The sequence below is a fragment of the Coturnix japonica genome, chromosome 7 (assembly GCF_001577835.2).
Source record: "Coturnix japonica isolate 7356 chromosome 7, Coturnix japonica 2.1, whole genome shotgun sequence".
NCBI classification, from domain to species: Eukaryota; Metazoa; Chordata; class Aves; order Galliformes; family Phasianidae; genus Coturnix; species Coturnix japonica.
The window spans coordinates 247,359-271,217 of NC_029522.1; the positions used below are offsets into that span (position 1 = coordinate 247,359).

At 39.9% G+C, this 23,859-nt stretch overlaps 1 protein-coding gene across 1 annotated transcript in view; it reads left to right on the top strand.

Moving 5' to 3' along the window:
* The window catches only part of HECW2 (HECT, C2 and WW domain containing E3 ubiquitin protein ligase 2), a 123,876-nt gene that overhangs the window by 36,313 nt on the left and 63,704 nt on the right, over positions 1-23,859 (top strand). The window contains exon 3 of the mRNA XM_015867659.2: positions 20,700-20,807. Within this exon, the coding sequence (XP_015723145.1) occupies positions 20,700-20,807 (108 nt within the window). The remainder of the gene's footprint in view (positions 1-20,699; positions 20,808-23,859) is intronic.

Below are 23,859 nucleotides of genomic sequence, written 5' to 3' on the forward strand. Positions count from 1 at the left end.
GACTTTCTTGCTATGTGGTATGTAGAGGTTGATGTTTAATTAGCTTGCATTGGGGAACAGTAGGTAGAGATTTTTGTTGGTGTAATACAACTTCAAAAGACCCATCAACTGATTCAATACTTGTATCAATAAAAATGATCCATTATTTTTTTTTTTTTTCATTTGTGGAAAAAAAATGGGAGAGAAAAATAAATAAGTAAAAAGGGAAAGAAAAATAAGTTCTACGTGGAACAAATATATTCATGTGCCCAGGTGGTTAAGAAGGCCAGTAGCATCCTGGCCTGCATCAGAACTTGTATGGCCAGCAGGACTGGGAAACTGCCTCTCTGTGTTAGGCACTCGTGAGAGCCCACCTCAAATACTATGTTCATTTTTGGGTCTCTCCCATGATACCGGGTTGCTCAAGTTGGTGTAAAGAAGAGCATCAAAGCCATTGAAGGGACTGGGAAACAACACCACAGGGAGAGCAGCTGAGGGAAGTGGGTCTTTTCAGTCTGGACAAAAAGAGGCTGAGGAAAGGCCTACATTATTAGACAGACAGGACGCTGCAGAGAGGAGGAGGTTGGTCTCTTGCAGATTAACTCTAAATTGGCCTATTTTTGCCCTAATTTACAGACTCCTAATTATGAGATGCAAGCCCCTTTTCTAGAGTGCCTTAGCACATTTCAAATGCTGCTTGTCAAAGGTCATAATCATTATTTACCTCAGGTGCTTCACAAAGGCTGTTTGTATTTTTGTTATACCTACAGCATGGATAATCAATAGCCTTTTTACAAAACAAGAAGGAATGAAAGATGGGGGAAAAAAAACCCTGATCCTGGGCTATGTAGGACAATTTAGATGGGATCTGTGTTTATACTAAGCCTCCTAGGGTAGTGGAGGTTGGAGCTTTTCCATTTCACGTCAGACAAGATTAAAAAGAAAAAAGCCTTCATGTAAACTGCCTTTAATACATATAAAATAGTGACTTAAATTAGACAGGGAGATTATAAAAATTTAAGATACTTTATCCTGAACAGATTTCTCTGGTTTTCATTATAGAAAATGTAGAACATAATAATTTCATTATCTTCTGGAATAGCCTGATTATTCACTTTTTTCTTTTTCTTTTTTTCCTTCCTGTTTTTTAGCAATATGGTTGCCCTCCATTTTGGACAGTACTTTCTTAGGGCTAGTTCTTCTGCATAGCAGTATTATTTTGTGGTTGCTCCTAGTTTTGGTGGTTGCTAAAGTTTGTAAAATGCAGGTATAAGGGTCAGTCCTTACCCAGCTTGGTCCTTGGTGTAGAACCTTTGGCTTAGTCTTCCAAGAACTTGGCTTTGAGCTCCTTGTGACTCAAGCTGTGGGGATTTGTTTTGTTTTTTTTTTCCCATTGTCTCAGCTGAATATGTAAACATTGTGGTGGTTTCATTCTGTCTAAATAATAATAAAAAGTAGCTCTGTCTCCATAACTCTGGAAAATACATCCCTGTGCATGCTGAGGTCTCCATTAAACTTATGCTGCGAATGAATGCTTAAATGAAATATATAGTAAAGCTAATCTCATATGAAACCCGAAGAAGGAATAAAGGAGGGAACTTGAATTCATGTTGGCCTGTATCTGGGTTTGGCACCAGTCTGTTTCATATTGACTTAGTAATATTATGGAAAGATGTGACAGCATGCAAGCCGCTTCTTGAGCAGGCTAGCGGAAAGAGGAGGCAGCCTAATTCACCAAATGGACTGGAAAATTGTTTGCAGTAAGGCTGACAGTGCTTAAAACAAACGTCAGTAACAAAGCAAAAGTCTTCAGAAGCCAACTTTACTTTTAGGTGTTACGTTTATGTTGGTCTTTCTTAGTAAAGCCTGAGCCCTATGCTAAGCTACTTTTCCCCCAATGCTAAATTTGGTACTTTCTCCTCCTCAGTTGTAATTGGAAACATTTGCTCAAAAATCACAGTAAGGGCGGGCAGTACAATACCTTCTCTTTACTGCAAAGACTGAAAATGCATAGAAGGTGCTTTCTTGTATTTAATTTGCATAGAGCTGATCCCTTATAAAGATATACTCGCTGAATTACAAGACACTTAGTATATTTAAGAAGGAAGGAATTAATTTCCTTATTAAAAAAAGCAAAATAGAATATTTTAATATATTAAATGTATCAGGAAGAAGTTCAGGCTGTGATTAAGTTTTACCATAACATCTAAACTTTTCAGTTAATTGTTTCAAGTTTTTGAGATATCCCTGACCTCAGAACTAGACAAACGTAGCTTCAGGCAGAGCTCTTTAGCTGTGTTGTCACTATCTTTTCCCTGCAGAAGGTTTTGGTGTGACAGCATTTACAATCCATTGGAGGGAAAGCAGTATGCTTCCCACCCTGTCTTTTTGATGGCAAGTGGCTGTTCTAGCAGATGGGAGGACAGCAAATATAAGCACTGATTAATCTTAACCAACGTATATTACTGAATTGATAATCTTCCATTTTATCTTAGTGTTGCCTTATGTTTGCGTGTCTTTTTACATCTGTTTGGAAGGGGTTCTCTTTTTACATTCGTAAAGACACTCGCTGGGCTGTTTTCTACCGTCAGATGAACGTACCGTACTGTATTATTCTCTAAATAATTTGGAAAGTTAATTCATCTACTGATTTGTTTTGTGTAAGTAATATGTTATGGAGCACTTTTGCATGATGCACAGTGTTAGAATACCTCTTTTAGCTTGTTTTTTTTGTTCAAGTCTTTGGCTCCTTCACCTGCACAGATGAATGTAAGTGGGCTTATTTTGGAATTTTATAGAATTTGATATTTTATTGAATATACTCAAAGTAACTTGTATCATAGTAGAGGTGACATAATCACAATCAGATCTGAAGAAAACTGGACAAGGGGTATTTGTTTGTTAAGTATATGTCTGAGAATTGAGTTTGAGCTTGATCCATTGCTGTACGTTGCTGTTAGTATCAAGCTCTCTATAACCATACACAGATGGAGATTTGATGGATGCAGGTCAGCAGTTTCAATTTTTTCTTTCAGTAAATATTACTAGAAATTCAGTTTGCAACTTTCCCTGACAGTAATTCTCTGATCCTTACTATTCGGTTGCCAGTAGATATTAACAGGTATGATACAAACTCTCGTGCTTTATAAATTCTTCCTTCTGAGGAAACTTGAGCTTTCTGATGGTTGTGTATGAGTGGAGCTGCACATCATGATGACTTTAGACAGATTGTATCTGAAAGCCCGGACCTACCAGGTGTCACTCCTGAAAAGAACTAAGAATTAAAGACATTCAGTGCATTGCAAGATCAGGACCTTAATCCATGTTTCATCTTTACTGTCAAATGTGGAAGCGCTTTCTTGCATATGAAGGCAATTAAGTCTAAATGGGTTTGACTTTGAGATGGGATACACATTGTAGAACATTATAGTGCAATATTAGACATGTAACATTGTCACTAAGATAAATACGCAACAATGGCCTTTTGAAAAAAGGAAAAAAAGGAAAGACTGTACGTGCACTGTACTTTCATTTGTATATAGCTTCATTCGTGATGTAGTTCAGCAGATGGTAGCCTGCACGGAGAAGGAAGATTCACTTGACCGTCTGATCAACATAGATGCATCTCTGAGTTTCAGTAGTTTTGCCCAAAGGTGGTTGTTCTCAAGATACTGGTGGAGATGAAATAATCCATTGAAGTCAACAATGGGTAAGATTTTTTAAGTAGTAATTTGAGGTAGTACTTTATGTCAAGCCCACAACGCCATTTCTTTGTTATAATCTTTAACTTGTAAAATACTTGAACAGTGGGATGAAAAATTAATTTTCCTTTTTGCTTAAAATATGAAAAATTAATTGTTTTTCTGGAAGTAAAAGCAAGCACAGCCCTCCTGACATGACCCAGGCATAGATGTTCAGAGTCACTAGCACCTAAGATTTACCTTTTAACAAAGTCTTAATTACAGCACACTTAATTGAATACATTCCTGTTCAAGCTGTTGAATGGAAGTTATCACCTTTCAGATTAGGGGAGATTATTATCTTTGGCGCTACCCTTTTCTGCCTGTTGTCTGAGCTGAACTAACAGTGCATTGAAATACAAAGTACAGGTTATGAGGGGCAAGTATAGAGGCTTACTTAAGAGTGACATAAATGAAATTTACAGGAATCCATTTTACTGTTATGGAACAATCAAGGAGCACAGTGCACATTATCAACAATAGAGACTGAGAACATGGTTTCACTTAGGTCTTGCTTTTTCCTTGTTCCTTCTCTTGCAGCCTAATATATGTCTGCTCCCATTGTTGGCTGGTCCTGCTCTGCCATTCAGTACAGCTGGAAGCTAAATGTACAAGGAATTTACTCTCCAAAGAGAACAACCAGCTCTGTGCTGGTTTAGCTTCTTGAATTGGATGAAGGAGGGCAGCAGAGGTAGCTAGGGAAGAGTAGCTGTCTCTTACGCACAGAAATTCTCCATTAGACCCACTCAGCCACAAAACGCAGCAGGTATGCCAGCACAGAGGGGGTGAGGAAATAGTATTTGTAGGCTGCTGTAGTAGGAGCACAGGTCAAATTGTGCTTTCTCTAAATGCTTACTTAAGCTTTGAGTTTCTTTTTCACCTCTGAGAATTTATCTCTTTTATTTTTGGCTAGTGATAATTTTAATATAGTTGACTTGGGTTTTTGGCACACTGGGAACATAAAGCAGCTTCTAGAGAGTTGCACAAGACTTTTTCCTTTTAGATTTGCTCTTATCCAGATTAATCAGCACAGCCATTTAGTACTTGCAATGAGTAGATTTGGCTTCATCTGCTCTCATCCTCGTGAGATGAGCTTAAGTTTTGAGGCTAGAAAGAACTACGTTATCATTCTTTTTGTATAAGAGTTAAATCTAAAAGAAATGATTTATCATTTCACAGAAGCATCACATGTGGAGAGAAAGATCCTGGGAATGTGTAGGGGAAAAAAGACATTTCTATTACTCTGAAAATTACACAGTGATTCTGAAGATAAGGTAGCAGTGTTCCTGGTTGTTAATGTGGACAAAAGCTGCTTATACTGTCCGTGCAGTATTCTAGAGTTAACTTATCCTTGAAATTCTAAATTCTCTCCTGGCGAAGAGGATTGAAAACATTCTGGGCAATCTTCCAAGCTCCTTTTTCAATCTTCTGCATCTGCTTCGTGAGAGATAATGAAGAAGAGATAATCATGATGCTATTGCTCGTGATGCGATTGGGTAATGTCTTTTTACTTAGGGCTGATGCGCAGTTAGACACAGTTAATCCAAACCTCATCATAAAATAACATTTTAATTTCCAACAGAGAACAGTCTTCTGTTTAGCCAGAGAATGAACCACCAATTATTTTCGGGTAGGTTTTTCATTCCTCAAGACTGATAACTAATGTCATGGCCTTCTAGTAGGTATTCACTCACCAGGCAACTCTAGACACTGCAAACAAATGGAAGGTTTATTTGAGCAGCTGAATAGTAAGGGCTTTCATCTAAAAATTGCAGATGCCTAAAGCGTGAGTCTTGTGATTTTTTATTTTTTTTTAAGAATGAGAAGACCCTGTTGAAGTACATTTCACAACAGGGGAGGATGATGAACTCTTTACAGGCCCTGCTTGCTCACCCTTCAGGGATCTGAATTACTTACTATTACTCCATATTTTACCAGAAAAGACTGAGAAATTTCATTCTGAAAATTAACTTCCTGGTAATAAACTACATAACCTGAAAACAAATGCTGGATTTTTAACTGTTCTTAGTCTGCAAAAGAAGGCTTGGGTCTTCTCTGTCTTATCTTCTGAATGTGTAGTGTTTCTGGAGGTGTGTGGGGGAGAATCTTATTTATTTTTTTAAGAATACATTGTTATTTGTATTTAGTTTGAGCTCTTTCTCCACATTCCCACTCCTTCCAGGAAGTTTCTCTTGTTGGAAGAGAAAATTTGTGGATTTCTGTCGCATGTTAGATTTACAACATTGTGGACTTTGTAAGCAAACAAATAAGAGAGCTGAAAATTGCTTGGTTTCTTCTGTCTCCACACACTTCTTGTTTGTGCTCCTGTCAGTTTATAGATTCATTCCATCACTGATTCTGCCTTTTTGTTTCTGCTTCTTAGCACTTTTATGTTGTGTATCTTTTGGTAAGGTGAGAGTGAATCTGAGTAGGATAATTCATAAGGATGATCAAGTTTTATTTGTTTTGCCCTTAAAAAACACTTAGAATCATAGAATGGCTTCAATTGAAGGGAACATTAAAGACCATCCAATTCCAACTCTCTTGTCTTGGTCAGGGCTGCCAGCCACTAGGTCACACTGCCTGGGGCCCATCCAACCTGTCCTTGAATGCCTCCAGAGATGGAATATCCACAACCTCTCTGGGCAACCTGCTCCAGCACCTCATCACCCTCTGAGTAAAAGATTTCTTTCTAGCATCTAACCTAAATCTCCCTTCTTTCAGTTAAAAGCTATTCTCCCTTATTCTGTCACTATCAGACTGTATAAGAAGTTGATCCCCCTCCTGCTTGTAAGCTCCCTCATCCTGCTGACCATTCCTCTCTTGGTGCAGCTCAGGATACTTCACCAATCTGGGAGTAGTTATGTTGCATTTAACTTGGTTATATTTTTCCTTTGGGAATGTACCAACCTGACTTTCTGTACAGTTCATTGGCTTTGTCCGCAAAGCATGGCAGGACGCAACATGAGGCTGCAGCCCCCATGGGCAGTTTGCAGGCCCACTCATGAAAAATGCTATATCTGACAGGAAACGATCTCATGGGAAGGCTGCTTGTGCCTTAGTTTTACTGTGTGAGGTAACAGCTTTGAAACGAGGAAATACTGCTAGATATTGGGATCAGAATTCTAAGAACTTGTGGTGGAGGAGTCAGTGGATAGCAGAGGGGCAGAGGTTTGGAAACCGTTTGGCTCACCAGAAGAAAGAGGAGAAAACTGCACAGGGGGATGAAGGCATATTCAGGTACAGACAAATAATTAAATACAAAAATGAAGACCAAGGCAGTCATCTGGAAAGCCAGAACAGACATGGATAATGAACTGTAAAGGATGTCAGAAGTAATGGAAAAAATCAAGATGGCTTTTCTGACTGAAGAGAACCTTTGTGCCACAGTCTGGGGGGTGCAGTTTGCTTCCATTGTGAGAGCCCTACTTGTTCAGTTCTCCTGAAGTGGGTTGGGGGCAATGGGAGCATCTCACATAGCTGGCTGCTGCTGATGGCATATGTGGGGAGACTCAGTGCCACGCCATGACCACACTGTGTTTCCAAGAGCTGCTTGTGCATGGAAGATGAGCCTCCCACAGGAAGAAAAGACACTTAGCATCCTTTCCGGCTGAGTACGAGTGTGCTTTGTCACTTGGTGAGTGTCCAGCCAAAGGCACCTTATGCTGGGTTGTCATGCTGCTAAAATCATGTCCAGCAAACAATAGTATGGAAAAAATTGGATGAAGAATGGCTTTTTATCCACATATAAGGATGGAGAATACTGAGAATACTTGAATCACAGTCTTCATTCTTCACGAGTATATGTATTTAAAGAGCTATTTCATGGAAGCTTTATTGCTTGACAGATGGATTTTTCATTTGTTCTTGTCACGATTTAAAATACTCCTAGACATGCAACCCTAGGCATATGAGTAGTTCCTGGAAAGGTTGTATAAACTTTTCTGGGTCATTTTTTTGTCTTCGATGAGTTGGTCATTTCCAAGAGTTCACTTGATGATGTTGTTGGAGACACTTCATGGTAGGAACCTCTCATTTCTTTGTCTCTGGCTGGGGACCACAAGGGTAGCCAACATCCCCAGAGCTCTGTCAGGAGGTAGTTCTGTGGTTCCATATGCACTGCACTGAAATGCTTTGTCTCGGGATGTGTACTTTGACAGTGTGGATTCTATACTCATAAGGGGATGCATGAGGGATCTGAAATCGAGGTCTCGTGGCATAATGGTGGCTTTTGATTTGATTGATTGATTGGTGATGTAAATGTAAATATTGAGGAAATGGACTAGAAGTATTTCAGCTTTCTTTCACTGGATGTTTTTCTCTAGGGAAATTAAAAAACAATAAACACCACAACACAAAAAACCTCAGCAGCAAACAACTTCCTGGTTAGCTACAGTGTGCAGCTTTTACAATGTATGTGAAGAAGCTTACAGTGATGGGAAACAAACACAGTGTTTTGCAGAAAATATTTCGAGTTCTCTTGGAACTTCCTCCTCATTTCTTTACAAATCTAAGGCTGACTTATTGTGTGTGTATTGGATGCGTTTCTTTCCAGGATGTGTTGGCTCATTTCCTTGAGCGCTATTAAATTTTCAGAATATTTTTTTCAGTCACAACAGATAGCTGAAAAAGCTTTAAGGAAGTGAGTCAACCTCCTGAAATAAATTGCTTGCTGAGTAGAGGATGCTGTGTTCAAAATCATATACGCCCTTGATAGTTTTGTGGATATTGATTTATAGGTATTCTCTGAAAACAAATTCGATATGTTTCATGTTCCAAAAGTATTTGGGGGAAAAAAAAATACCATGAAAGAGCTTCTGAGTATTCCTGTTAGCAATGTACTCATGGTCAAAATCTCTGATGCAAAATCGAGGGTGTAACTGGACTTGAGCATAACATAAGAAGTGTGACATAAAGGCGCTGAGTCCTACAGAGCTTATTAAAATAGCCTCTCAAATGCTGAGGGCTGCATAGGCAGTATCCTTCTCTTGCTACTTCATTGCTCACAAAACATTTGTATACTAGTTTTTGAGCCCTTTCTGATGATGTTCTTAATGTCCAGAGCAGCCAAAGGCAGCAGAACTTACTCTGTAGCAAGAAGCCTGCAGTCCAGTATCCATTCATGGGTGCAGGAGTTCTGGGAGGGAGTTCCTCTGCCAGGCTCTGCTGATTCACTGCATTGGCAGCTGGTGGAAATCCTAAATGTTTAGTTTAAAAATAAGTAATTGGATGCCATTTTAGTAACATATATATGTCTAATGCAGTAGGTAGGTGAGCCTTTGGGATTTTCTTGGCTTCCCAAGAATTATGCATTAATTTAAGGCACAAATATGAGGAAGACAGCAACAAACCTCTTCTTTTGGGATATGGTCTCTAAGGAACCAAACTAACATAAAACCAGCTGGCCTTGAGCTTATAAGAAGTTTGATGTCTAGATCAGGTCTGAACTGTGAATACGGATCCAGTCCTAATTAGCCAGCTTGCCCTTCTTTGTCATGTTACTTACAAGCAGTGAATACTACATCCCCAGACGGATTATATACGCTGTCAGGTTTTTAGGTTCCCTGGAAAAATCTGAATTCATCCTGATCACAGCAGAAGGAAGAGAGAGAGCAGGGAACCGCATGGGAGTTGATCCTCCCTTAGCTTGTACTAGACTTCACATGTTGTTTTCAGTGCAATGAAAGCTTTGTCTTGTGGAGAGGTGGAACAGTAAAAAGGATTTGGTGAACAGCTGGTGTTTTTTGTTAGGGGGGGATTTAGAACAATGGGAGGAGAAAAGGTTGTTTGCACAACCTTTGCTGCAGTCATGTATTTGCATAAAGAGGTGGCCAACAGCCAGCGTTATGTGTGTGTAGCAGGGTTTATTTTTTTCAAGCAGAAAAGGAAGAATGAGGCGGTGTCAGAATGTGTCAATCAGTTCAAAGCGGTATGTAGGGCATCTCAAAGCAAGGAGAGCAGGATAACTGCAGGTACGAAACCAAAACCCAACTGCGGTGCTCTGGAGAAGTTGCTGACCCTGCATAGGGAATGAGCTGAGGATGAGGCCGGCTTCTTCCTCTGATTTCTCACTTTCTGTCAGTGTTTGTCTGGAACTCACAGCATTAAGCACTGCAGTTCTGTTATTTGAGGGCAAGTGAAGCTGTGGCATGTAAGCTTTTTAATGTGACCTTTGCAGTGAGACAGAAGCACCTGTGAAGAACTACAGCTGTAGGTTCCACAGTGGAGCCTGGCTGTGTGTTTAATGCAGTGGAAATCCTTTACTGAAGGAAGAGGATGTGTAATAGTTATCCTGAGGAGAGAAGGGTTAAGATAGAAATGGCTTTTTTTTCCCCCCATATTTAGTTTATTTGTAAAAATGTGTCATATGACATATGCATTATAGCTTTCCTCCAAGATATTACCCAGATTTGTGACCTTCTGGTGCTTCCCCATAGTTACCTGCTTGCAGCTCTATGTCAAGGCACAAGGGGTCGTATCCCGAGCATGGCAGTGAAACTGAGCAAAATGAGGTGTCTGCAGCCACCTCCTAACCTTTATGAAAAACTGTCAGGAGTGTTGTGGCAAAACATGTTTGGTCTCCTCAGCAAAGAAGCAACAAAAACGTGTGAATTTCTGCCAAGTAAACAAGCCGCAGGCTCCAGGCCAAGGGACCTGAATCAGGCCAGGGATGTGGCAGATCTGTAGGCACTGAGGCAGAAAAGAACAGATTAGATTTCCCGTGCCTGTATACTTTGCAAAAATAGCATCTTTGAAGGTGTATCTGCAAATTTAGAATGTGCTGCTCCCCAAACTATTCCCGGGTTATCCTGTGTCTGTTTGAATATTAATACAGTGTGTAACCACGCTATATTCTTTGGTGGAAAGGAATGAGAAAAACATGTTGTGCTTCTATAAAGTGAACTAGGTCAGACTTCAGTCATATGCTCATCCAGAGAAGCTGTCTTCTGGTGTCTACAGCGTTTCCTTGATTGTGCTGTTAAATTCTGCTTTGTCAGGCTGCTGACACCAAATCCAGCAGTGGGGCAAATTGGATGGGGCAAGTCTGAATACTGTGCTTCAAGTGTAACGTTAGTAGCAAATGCTTGAGAATGACATTTGACTTTTTATAGCTCTGCTGAGCTTCATACTGAACTTGTATTATCAAATATAAGAATTCTGCTAATTATTAATAGCTATATCAAATGTAAATGGAATCTTTACATTAGGGTGGGAAGCAGACTCCAGGAGGAATCCTCTCAGAGCTAGGAATATCGGATACCATCTTGCCATAGACAGGCAGCGAGGAGGAGATGGGAAGTGTATCAGGGCAGGAAAATAACTTGTAATTGTGAAAAAGAGTGATTCAACATATTCCTTATGGCCTTCCTTTGCAGTGTTTGCATGGATGGGCTCTCTTTATGCTGACCTATTATTATTCCTCTGTGGGTTTTCCACAGCGTTGCTTACCAGCCATTTGGATGCCTTAGCAAACGCGCACACATATAAATAAAACAGTAGTGCATTACTGTTTATTTAAGCTAGATGTTTTGTGGTTTGTAAAAAGGAAAGAAGAAATTGCTTGCACAGAGGTGTCCCCTGTATCATGGCTAATGACTGTGCACTGATAAAGGCAAGAGGGGGAAGCGCTGGTGCCTGTGTCTATCTTAAATTCGAATTAATATTGGGCTGTTTCTCTGTTTTGTCAGGGGGTTTTACTTCAGCTTAAATGTCTGGAAGGTTGAAAAATGACAAGAGTATTGTTTAAAAATAGTTTTCTATATTCCAGTCCAGCAAGCTCTCTGGCTTTCTAACAGATTCCCTTAGAAACAAGTACTGTCAAATACAACAATGGGATAGTTTGCACTGATGCTTAAGCAGCTCATAATATTGAAGGTAAACCTGAAAAAAAAACCAAACAGCTGCTAAGTGAATATAAAATCTCACATGATCGTTTGATGTGTGCTGCAGAGAAATCTTTTATTGACTATTTGGAAACAGGGAGGATTTCTAAAAGGCAGTGAGAATACTTGGAACTGGCAAGGAAAAAAAGCATTTTAAGAAATGCTTCTGTATTAGGTATGGGAAAGGACTCAAACGTGGGGACTGAAATGCACACTGATGCTTTGAGTGTCCAGAGGCTGGAATAGGTGAAAGTTCCAATTGGTCAACACCTGAAACTGCAAGCAATAATTCAGTGCAGTCAAAAGTGAAGCTGATGAAGATGAGGATACAGGAGGCAGACTTTATATTTTCCTTTCACTGATGATGTCTCCATTGCTGAAGGGTGCCATGTTATTGGCATCCAATTCAATTGTATTTGTACCGTCATAATAGTTCCAGGGTTCAAATTGTGAACTGTTTGAAGAGGCAAAAGCCAAACTGATTTCCTGGATCTGTAGCTGTGCATACTATACATGGAACAGCTCTTTTCCCTGTGCATTTTATCTGTGGGAATACCACATCCAGGGCTTCTTGTTTGAGTCCTTTCCCCCTAGAAATATATAATAATAAAAAAGTAGCATCAAGGTTAAATAAACACCAAGTGAAACAAAGGTTGAAACTGTAGGAGAGATGGAGAGGCTAAATTAGTTTCTTCAGGTTCCTTGGAGAGTATCTGGCACTGACTTTCCCCCCTTGCTGATTCATTCCAGGAACAAGAATGGAGCTTTGGGAAACCTAGAGGAGGGATTTATTGTCAATAGCAAAATGAAACCACCAACTAGCTGGCAATAAAATCTGCTGATGGTTCATCATGTGCAAAGGCTGTCTCAGCTCTTTGGTTATGCTGGCTCTGTAGCTCAGAATGCTTTGTGCTCAGAGTGTTACACCCTTGCTAATGAAGGATTGTGTGGTTTTTCTTAATATCTAACATAAAATCTTTTGCTGATTCCAGTTGAAACTTTCACCTGCAGAAAAAGCTGCTTAGCATAGCTAGTGCGGGGCATGCGTCCATGAGCAGTTCAATCAGCTAAGCCTGTTTTGTGATTGCCTTCTTTCTCTTTGGTGGCCATCAGCAGAGCAAGCCACCTTCCCATTACACAGCTGAGAACTTCTTGTGAGCTGGAGTTCAGCTCATTAGGATGCCTTGTTCCTGCAGGGGTGTTTAAGAAGTAATTCTACCTCTCATCTCCTCTGCTTTCTTCTGAGTTGGGTATGAGTTGTTCGAGAAAAGAAATACGTTTACCAAACTTCTTCTTTTAGTTTGCTTGCAGTTTGCATATGTACAATTAAATATTTATTTTTTTCCATAATTTATTTGGAATTATTATATGTATGTCCTCTTCTCCAAGCTAAACAAGCCCAGTTCCCTCAACCTTTCCTCACAGGAGAGGTGCTCCAGACCTCTGATATCTTAGCGGCCTCCTCTGCACGCTTAGTAGAATGTCAATGTTTCTGCAGTAATGTGTGGCTTAGAATATGAATAGGAAAAAAAAATAACAAAACGTGTTAGTGGATAATTTTAAGGAGAATTCAGGTTGTGTTTGATAGAATATAGTTGCAAAGATTGAAAAGTTTGCTACGCCTTGATTAAAGTATATTGGGATTTGTAAAATTACTGTTGATTACAATGAGCAATAACTAGTCCTTGCTTTGTAGAGATGAGGAGGTTTTTGAACCTGTTAATAAAATATAGTTTCTAACAAATCTTAATTTCAGTTTGATAATGAGAAGATGAAATAAGGAAATAAGCACATTGCTTATTAAAAAAACTGCAAAATTGAGGTGAATTTTTAAATTACTCACTTGTCATTATTAAGTTGTAGGGCACGAGAACTGGGATGGCTTCTGTTAATTAGAACTAGAGTGACTCCTGCTAATTAGGGCAAAATGTTTAATAGTTAATTTTATAGGCAGTACCGGGTTTGATTCTTGCTTTAATATTGATACCTTGCAAAGAGGGGCAGTTACTTCTACTGTGTGAGCAGAAAGGTAATGGAAACAGAAGGAAGAACAAAAAGGAAAGTTCCTTCGACAGTTCCACAAGGAAAACCTCTTCTTGCATGTAAGTCGGTAACAGGAGGACAACATGCAGGATGCATTGTGTTAAAGGTTAGCTACGAGCTCATTTGTTTCCCACATGAACATAGATTTTACCAAAATTAAACCCCGAAGAGGTGGTTACATCACTGGTGCTTCAGTGTGATTTCCTCTACCACAGACTGCTCGGTGCTGCCCTAACTTTGCCTAGCCCAAATATTGCTGTCTTCAGAAACCTGAAACGCGTTCTGCTGTCAGAGAACACCACCTGGTTGTTGTTTGTGTGAATGGCTGAGGTCATGTTGCCGAATTCTCCCTGTCTGGCCAGGACTGCCCCCTGGAGGTGATGCTGCCAGGCTTGTAGATAAGTGCTGCTAAGTGCTCCCAGCCTGGTCAGAGGGAAGATTCATTCCCTAGAGTAAGATCTGGTGGCAGCTTGATACTGCAACACAGACATCTCTCAGGCTGTGTGTAGCCCCTCAGAGCAGTGTTCGTCCCATTGAGGTCCACATTGTCACCCGTGGCTGAGATGCTTCAGACAGGACAGCCCTGTGATATGAATTCATGGGAGAGTAGGGGCAAGAAGAGTGAAATGTCCCTCAGAATTTCTGCCACTAATTGGCTGCTAATAATGATCATATGACAGAGCCCATTTAGGGGCTGTGGAGGTGGTTGAGATGGGGACCACTGACCAGCTGCCATAACTAACTGGGATTTCCTGAAGTGGTTTTAGCTGTTTCTGTTTCAGAAAGCAAAGCAAAGCAGCCAACCAACAACAGCAGCAACAAAAAACCAAAGCAAAAATACCAGACAGCAGTTCTGGTATCTTTCTGCATTGGGTACTTGCATACGTGAACACGTGTTGCTTGTCCATAAAAAAAACAGCACGAAGGCCATGAGATAAATGACATCTCACTTCTTCCTCAGGCTGTGAGATAACTTGAGAACTGTACAAACCCAGTCACGCCAGAGAAAGCCCTCTGTGTAAGTGCAGCTGTGCTTGCAAAACTCTGCTTATGTTGGTAGTGTTTGTCTACCAACAGAATTTATCTGAGGTCAGGATAGGCAGCGTTGACAAAAGCACAGCTTTGCTGGTATGTCTTCCACATTAGGAACAATTTGTTGTATTTTCTAGTTTCTCTGGCAAAGATCTGTGAGGAGTTATGTGGTTGCAGATTAAATTGCATGCCCTTTATTCCCAAGGAGCTGCAATCTTCTGCATGCAGCTCAAGCGAGCTCAGCAGCTCATGCACTGTCAGCATATAGTCAAGAGAGAAAATGATGGCAAACATTCCACAATAAGCCTAGACTGGCAGATTGAATTTGACACAGAAATAAAAGTTTAGATTATGATATGACACAGAATAAAAGTTTAGAGGGGCCGCTGGGGCTGTGGGCCTTGCACGTGTGGAAACCAACACCTGAAGCGTAGCAAGAACGGAATGTGCATCATTTCGTGGAAGGGGATTAGTAAGATTTTCAGGAAAGAGATTAAACTTGAGGTCATTTCCTTCCTATTGTTACGCTTTTGAATTTTTGCTAAGGAAATGGGTGAAAGCATTTATTTTTGTCTTTGAATGCTTTGAATTTAAATGATGTCTTTACTTGGAATATGGAGGAGTGAAATTGCACTTTTTTCCTGCTGTTGTGCTGTGCAGTTTGTCTGAAAACTTGTGGACTTTGTTCCGTGTCTTTCCCTTGACTGGCATTTTGGTTAATTAATCCTTTTGAGTTGCTTCTGTGTCTTCAAATATTACATTGCATGATGGTACATGAAGCTGCTCTATCTCAGAGCTGACGTGTTCCTCATGTATATAGGGAGGGAAACAATACCTGTAACGCCTAGAAAAAGTAGGAAACAATCTGTTTTAGGGTCTCAGGGTAAAGAGTATGAAAATGGGAGCAAGGATCTCTGCTTACTACTCTATTTTAACTTCAGTAGCAAGAAGTCTGTTCCTGCGATACTGTGCCGGCCTTGCTGTCACCTCTCCCTATGGGATGGACTGTAGTCTGTGCTTTGGTGTTCTCCCATGGAAAAGGCAAGGAAGGAAGTGCAGGGAGGATGGGGTTTTTGCTTCCTGTACCCTCCGGATGGGAGTGGCTACAAATAGCTTTGCTGGAAGGACATAATGCTTGATACATGCTAACACTGGCTGTTTGAACCCAGATAAACCCTTGATTAAAGGGGAAGAGGCAGACAGTTGCGTGTTAACTGCTAGAAACTGTCTCGGTGTTTGTGGCTATTCTTCTGAAATCCTCTCCTTATAATGATGGGGGAGAAAGGGAGAAACGGAGAGAGCAGAGAAGCAGCCTGAGAAAGCAGTGACTGTGCAGCAGAGTTAATGCAGAGCTGAATTGTCCAAAGCTGAGCTGCACAACCTGGCTCCAGAAAGCAAATTCTGTAGAAAATACTGTTTGTGACTGGAAACAAGAATGCTGCTTTTAGGATCCATCCTGTAAAATCTTTTAAAGTTCTCTAGTTTGTTAATTGGACTCATATGGAGGAATGCAGTTCAGGATCCTCAGATACCCTTTGGAATGGCCAGGTAAGGTTATAGAAGGTGCTTCAAAGTATTGATCTAATTTCATCATTGTTTTGCATATGGTAGTGCTGTCTTCTCTGGAAAATCCTCTGCTTACTGTAGAATGCCTGCAAGTTATTCACTGACCAACACTGGGACTTAAATGAATATTATAGACTATAAGCTGTGTACACTGAGTCAATGTTTGGTCACAGGACATTAACTTTTAAATGGGTTGTTAAAATGTGGTTTATTTTCATAACGGTTTGCAACAAACACTCTGCTCACAAGTGCTGATTTGCTTCCTGACTTTACCAAAAGGGGGTGAGGCCTCAGGTGATACAAACTTTTCTTCTTCTTTAAATATGTCCATTAGAATTAAAATAATTAGAGGGCACCAAAGTAAAAATGTTGTGCAAAATCTAGTGTTACCAACTTGTACCCTGTCAGTTCCTTAAGGTACTCAGTACTCCCTGTTATAGTGTTATTTACTTTATATTTTTGTGACTGTTTAATTGCTTGGAACCATTTGCTCACAACACAAAAAGCAGAATGCGCTTACTGGCAGCAGGGCTGAGATTTTCTAAGTCATGCAGTAACATGCATCTAAATCAGGCTTCTGTTTTACATAGGAAGTGCCCTCATACAAATGACCCGATGCTTGGCTTGAAATGCAGTTCAGAGTTATTCTCCACTGCAGGTTAACTGCAATCCCTGTTTCTGTTAAAGACTGAGAAAAATGATTTAGTAAAATAGCTAAAGGCTGGTAATTTAAAACACTGTGCTTAGGAGAGAAATTGGTGTCAAATCAGTGTATCTCAGCTTGAGACAAAACTACACTGAGTCTTTCTATCTATGAGCCTTTCAGCTTCTCTAATGGACACAGTAAGAGAACATCAGACAGGAGAAATAACGTTTAGAATGATGCTTTATAAGTACCAGTAGGCTGAATGTATACAAGCCCCATTGCTAACACATAATTTCCAGTGTCTAAGAATGTGTTAAAATTAACCTGAAGTGGTAAGGGGTCAAATTTTGACCATCAGAACTTAATTTTTAAAATTCAGAATGGATAATACAAGCACTTAAAAAGGTTTTACGTAAAATATCTTCCAGAAAGGCATAACGTAACAGAGCTTAGGAGGCAAATCGCAAATAAGATTTCCACAGAATTATTTGGGGATACAATAGGGTTACCAAAGTGATGGAGCTCTTCTGAGCTGAGCTGCATGGATTTCAGGAGCAGAGAATTAGAAGACCCATATACAATATTGAGCTATGGAAAATGTAAAATTGTATATAATGAAATCCTCTCAGTGATATTCTGAATCTCTTTAGAATTCTGAATATTCTGAATCTTCTCTCTGAGCTACGCATGAAAGCGTCTACAAGTATCACAGAATTACAGTGTCACAGAGATTGGAAGGGGACCTCGAGATCGTGTCCAACTCCCTGCTAAAGCAGGTGCTGTACAGTAGGTTACACGGATAGGTGTCCAGCTGGATCTTGAGTAACTCTGTAGGAGGAGACCCTGCAACCTCCCTAGGCAGCCTGTTCCAGTGCTTCATCACCCTTATGGTGAGGAAGTTCTCCCACGTGTTAGTATGGAACTTCCTATTTCAAGTTTTAGGCCATTGCTCCTTGTCCTATCACTACACACTACTGAGAAGGTTGCTTCCCACCTCCGTTTAGATATGGATGAACATTTATTGATCCTTTCTCAGTCTTCTTTTCCCCAGGCTGAACAGACCCAGGTTACTCAGCCTTTCCTCATGCAGGTGATGCTCCAGGCCCTTACTCATCTTTGAGACCCTTTGCTGGACTCTTTAATGAAGATCCCAGTATTTTTTTTGTACTGGATCCATTGGTCTAAATATGGCTTCAGTAGGGCAGAATAGTAGGGGCTAGTACTCAACCTACTACTAGCGACCATATAAGCTGGGATGAGAAGTGAATATTGGTTTGTACCTGAGCAGGCAAACAGGAGCCAGAGGTGCATCTTTGCAACAAAGGTGTCTGCTGACATCTGGGGCTGTGTTAGAAAGCGTTAAGAGGAGGTCCTAGATGTCTGCTATACACGGGTGGGGCCACATGTCCTGTCATGAATGTATGGGATCTTTCTTGTGGCTCTTAGTCTTGCACGAGTGGCATTTTGTTGTGCTTACTCCTTGTGTTAACATCATCCTTTCTTCTTTCATTGAGATGTTCAGTACTTGTATATCGCTTTGCTCTTAATATAGCCTTATTGAATTGGGAATGTTACATGTACACTTGGTACCTGATTTACCTTAAGTGGTTTTGTAAAGATGGTGAATCCTGAAAGAGAAAACATTATTCTCTGAAAGAGAAAACATTACTTTGCTGCATAGTGATTTCAAAGAGCACTAGGCAGTGTGGAGTCTATACGGTGATATTTATTATGATGACCCACTTTTCGTTGCAAAGCATCATAAATTCTCCCATTTACTAATTCTTACAAGGCTTGCAGGATGGTGAGAAATAAGATCCTTCCTGTAATATTTTGTGTTTATAGAAGATAAAATGATACTGTGGGTCTTCCATTGTTCTGTTTCTTTCAGAAGCGTAGATCAACTTGACAAAATACCAGTGCAGAAGGACGGTATTTTTTCTGCGTATTTCATGTTCTGGGAACAGATATTTATATCTACTCTTTGGCCCAGATTCCAGAACAGCAGCCAGTTTCACAAACAGCAACAATTACCAGCTAAAAGGAGACCAGAATGTCTTGGAGTTGAGGTCCCCTGGGGAATTTATGTAGGTTTTCGAGAAGAGGAGTGATGAAGTAGCGGTAATTCTGGTATTCTGCTTTCTGTGCTATCAGACGCTTCTGCCTCCCTTCCAGCTCCCCTCCACACACACACCTGAGTGTTGCTGAGGCTATCACAGTTTAACCTTTTTATTGCTGTGTTGATAGGCAAATTTCTGCACTATTGTCTGCTTCAGTGTTTTCATGCTACTTGGTTTCTTCTGTTGTTTGGTTCCTTTATTTAAATCCTGTGTGCTGAGCTTTGAGGTTATTTTTCCTTATACATAACAAAATAACAATATTTTTTCTCCCTGTGTGAATGACTTCATGCAAGTAGGAAAAATCAGCTGTTTCAGGAGAAAATCAAAGTTGTCCAAAATAAATTTTGTAATTAGAGTAGATTGCTGTCAGGCAGAGATCTGTCAGCATTTTTCATCCATCCATCTCCACCACCTTCTGTTGCAATGGCAGCGTGCCTGTGGGCAGAGCATCAATGATTTAGTCTTCATTACTGCAAAGGAGACTATTTCTGGATAGAAGAACTGAAAATCCAGGCACTTCAAGTGTTGAATTGTATTAATTAAGTTGTTAGGAAATGTTCTGCCTGCTTGTAACCATCAGCTCAGAATCTGATGCTTGCCTTGCATGTTCTTCATGCAGGACCTTTTCTGAACTCCATTGGTGTCCCTGTTAACTTTATTTAGTTACATGTGTGCTGTAAGTTTTTATTATCTCTGTGCTTTTTCTGTGCCACTGAAGAAAGGAGGATCTTGTATTTGAGGCAGGTGGTATATTTGTGTGATTAAAAAGCAACTTCGTAATGCACTTTTAATGTGTTATGATGCCTACTTCCAAAGAACTTCCTGTACAAAAGGAGTTGTGTTTATGTCAGCTTCCTCTGGGTCATCGTAATCTTTAGCTAGTCCCTCTGTTTGTGCTTCATTCAAACAGCATTCTGAGTAACACAGGCTGGTAAGTAAAAACAAACCCGAAGACCATTTTTTGTTACTGTTAGGATAAAAATGTTTCTTAAGGAAGAGAAAATACTGATATTGCTGAACTGATCTTCAGATACATGCTGTTTGCTTCTCAGTTCTCCTCCTTGGAATTGATTTCTCTCAATTGTCTCATTCATTTTTCACTTACTAAGTGTCAGTTCTGCCTTTAGGACTTCAGTTACTAGTATGTAATAATGCTGGCTGGGAAATTAAATAGGTCATATGTTTTGGTGCTTGTATAAAACTGTTCTCTCCAGATCCCAAGATGAAGGAATCCTTATAAAACCTTAAGCAAGTTCTGATACCTCAAGTTGCAGTTCCATACATCACTGCTAAGGAGCAAGTGCTAGATTTTCACAGCACGGAACACGGTCATCGTATAATATGATGTTGCAACTCCACAATGAAGTTGCAATCAACTGTACATTCCCATCAGCCTGTCTATTGAGGTAGAGAAGTTTTGAGATTTAATGCTTGATCTTGGCAGTTCACCTCTTGCAGGAAACCATGTATTTACTGTGGCTCTTTGTATGTTTGCTAAACCTGCATAAAGCCATCTATCTGCTGTAAAAGAGAAGCCACTTATCTTTTGTTTGTTAGCTTAACTTTTTTTTTTTTCCCCCATGTGTTTGTGTTTCCAGGCATCTCAAACTAAACAAGAAAGAAAAAATAAAACAAACACCCTGCTTTTATAAATAGTACATGACAATGTGTGTATTTTTTCCTCTTCCAGATGAGAACTCTCCAGCCAATTTCTGGGATTCCAAGAATCGGGGAGTGACTGGCACACAAAAAGGACAGATTGTATGGCGAATTGAACCTGGTCCCTATTTTATGGAATGTGAGTACCTATTTATCCAATGGGCTAACATGCTGATTGTGTCCAGCCAAACCAGCAGGATAGCACTCAATGGCCATTTTGTCAAGCTCTGACAAACCTAAGGGACCGATTGTATGTCTCTAAGAACTAGCATATTGTTCAATGTGTTTGCCTCTCATCACAAAAAGAGCATTACACAAACAGGTCATGAAATATTGACTAAAAAAATGTAGTTAAATTCCGAAGTGCATTTGTATTCTAGGGATGTTCTTGGACAGTGTACTTCAAGGGAACAAAAAGTTTTCTTGTGCGATGTTATGTAGTATATATACACTGAAAGATGAAGTCCCCTCTCAGGAAGTTTAAAATTTCATTTGGACAAGAAATTAATGGTAAATGGACATGAAGAAAAGGATAATAAGGTGGTAGTGTTTGCTCATGGTTGTTAGTATTAAGGTTAGGCTTATTGCTGGGAATTGACAGCCTTCTGTTCAGTTGCATGAGGGTGTCTCACCTGAAGTTTCATTATGCTGGTAAATCCACTGGGAGGTTTTGAAATACTGAGTCTTGGTGTGACTGAAATAAACAAACCTCCAGCAGAGCTCTGCAGTAATTTTGGTAGTCAGGGTTCAAATCGGAGTGCTAAGCCACTTCATTAGATTGCCAGGACTCACAGTAAGCCAAGCTGCTCTGTTATGTGTTGGTTTTTTTTTGGCTTTTTAATGATTGTTTTTATTTTACCATCTTAAGTATATGATCCCCTTAAGAAACAGGATTATTTAATTCTAGGATGTTGTATATGAGCTTCTTGAAAACCCTGATAAGTGTAGCATCGAAGTGGCAATCAGTCCCTAAAGAGCTGTGAGTTGTTCTACCACCTGTTTAGCCTCACAGTGATGACTTTCTTCATAAATTAGAAGATATATATACACCCACTCTCTTACTTCAGTGTACACTGTAATGCTTCTAGCTGTAAATCTGGGCAGAATTTTCCCTTCTCATTGACTGATACGCAGCAATACATGTATTTCTAAAGATGTTGGGCCTCGCCCCCTGTACTATAAATAATTATTAAAAGTTTTTATTTCTAGAAGCCATCACTTAATCTTGCTAAGTTAAATCTATGCATTACCCAATGCATATATTTTAACAGGAAAGAAAGAGCTTTAATAAAATACAATAGGATAAAATCAAAGTAGGATTTCGCTACGGACTAAAATGGTTGAGCTGAAGATGAAGATCAAGAAGATAATGAAGATCAAAGAAAATAAGTAACCTTCCTGGTGCCAAAGATGGTAGTCCTAAAGTAAATTAAAATCTATGTTAGTTCCCTGCCTCTTCCTTCCTGTACATAAGTTGCACTGAAATTAATGCCTTCTATTTATTTTCATGGAAACTACAAGATAAAAAGAATATGTTGCTACAGCACATAGAGTGGCACATAAATATTTCAATAGTGACACTTATGTTTCCAGTGAGAATCCAAAAATTGCACTGACGTGCTGAACTAAGTTTCTAATTCTACTTTCCAAACTGGAGGGCTCCACAGATGTGCAACGCTTTGCTCAGCAGCTTCTTGTAGCTTCTAGTGGGAGAAGCATCTCTGTTGCAATTATATGTAACCATTCTTTTATTATGGTTTTTTTTTTTGTGTGTTTTTTTTTTGTTTTTTTTTTTATTATTCGGATTTCTAAATCTGAAAATTTAGATCCCAGGCGATTGCAGCAGCAGAACTTTTCAGTTGTATATTTCTTGTGCACAGGAATATTGTTTCCAAGAGGTAGAATATATCAGAAACAGGTCATGGAATTTGGGATTTGTCTTCTTTATTCCTTATCAGTTCAGTAGTGCTTCACTAGGAATGCAGGGAACAACTGGAAGTACAATCCCAGATTCAGCAATGGTGTCTGTGGGAAAAGGATGGACAATTATGTGGACAGACAAAACTAAACTGAGCAGGAGAGCAATAACAGCATTGAAATGCTGGTTGGAAAGAACCTATGAAGGTCTCTGATCAAATCTTCTGCCCAAAGTAGGTGCAGCCACCAATGTATCACCTGGTCTGCTCTGGTTTTTTGAAGCACAGCCTTGAAAACCTTTTAAGATCTTCTCATTGAACTGGAAAGAGTTTGAGTTCGCTGTATGTGTAACAACATCTCAGAGTGTGCTTAGGTCTTGCCTTAACTTCTTCTTCAGCAGACTTAAGAAGGCCAGATCCTTCAGAGTCGTCTCACTGGTCATTTGTTCTCAACTTAAACCATCTCTGCAGCCATCTGGTGTCCCCTTTCCATTTTCTCCATGCTCTTGAACTTGAGGGTCTCAAAACCAGGCATAGTTTTTCGGGCATGTCTTTAGCAGCACCAAGCCAAGGGGGATAATAACTTCTATCTGTCTGCTGGTCACACACTTCCTAACCCAGCCTGTTAGCTGGTTGCTGTGCTTGCAATAAGGTCACTTGCTGACTCATATTCAAACTGATGTCCATCCTGAGCCAAGGATAATCGTATCTGGTTTGAAATCATCTGTCTTTTTAGCAAGAAAAGTGACTAAACTGAAGTCACTAAGGCTGAACAATGAGTTGAGATCAATCATTGCGCATATTATCTCAGAGGCTGCATACACAGTGGTGTAGGAACTCGGGGACATTGCCTATCTGACCCACAATGTAAAATCTCTGCAGGGCAAAGTGCAGAGGATGGCAGCCTCACTAACAAGCCATATCCAGCTAAATGGTATGCGGCAGGAGTATTTCCATTTTAATTGCATTAATGTTAATCTGTGAGTCAGCTGGATTGGGCCTTAGACTCTCTGAAATGCTCAGATTTGCACCTTGTAGGAAAAGCATCTTTCACCTTAATTTATGAAGCTCTTCTTCTGTGAGGATCATTTTAAACTTCTTAATGGTTTCACCAAAGTATGTGGAATTTTTGCTTACGTTTAAAGTTAAGCGTTGTTCAAGCTTTTGTCTTGTATTTAATGTTGTTATGTATGTGCAGTCATCTAACTCAGTTTTTCACTCGTTTGGTTTATTCTTCATAAGTCTCTCCCCATGGATTCGGTATCTCCTACTTCC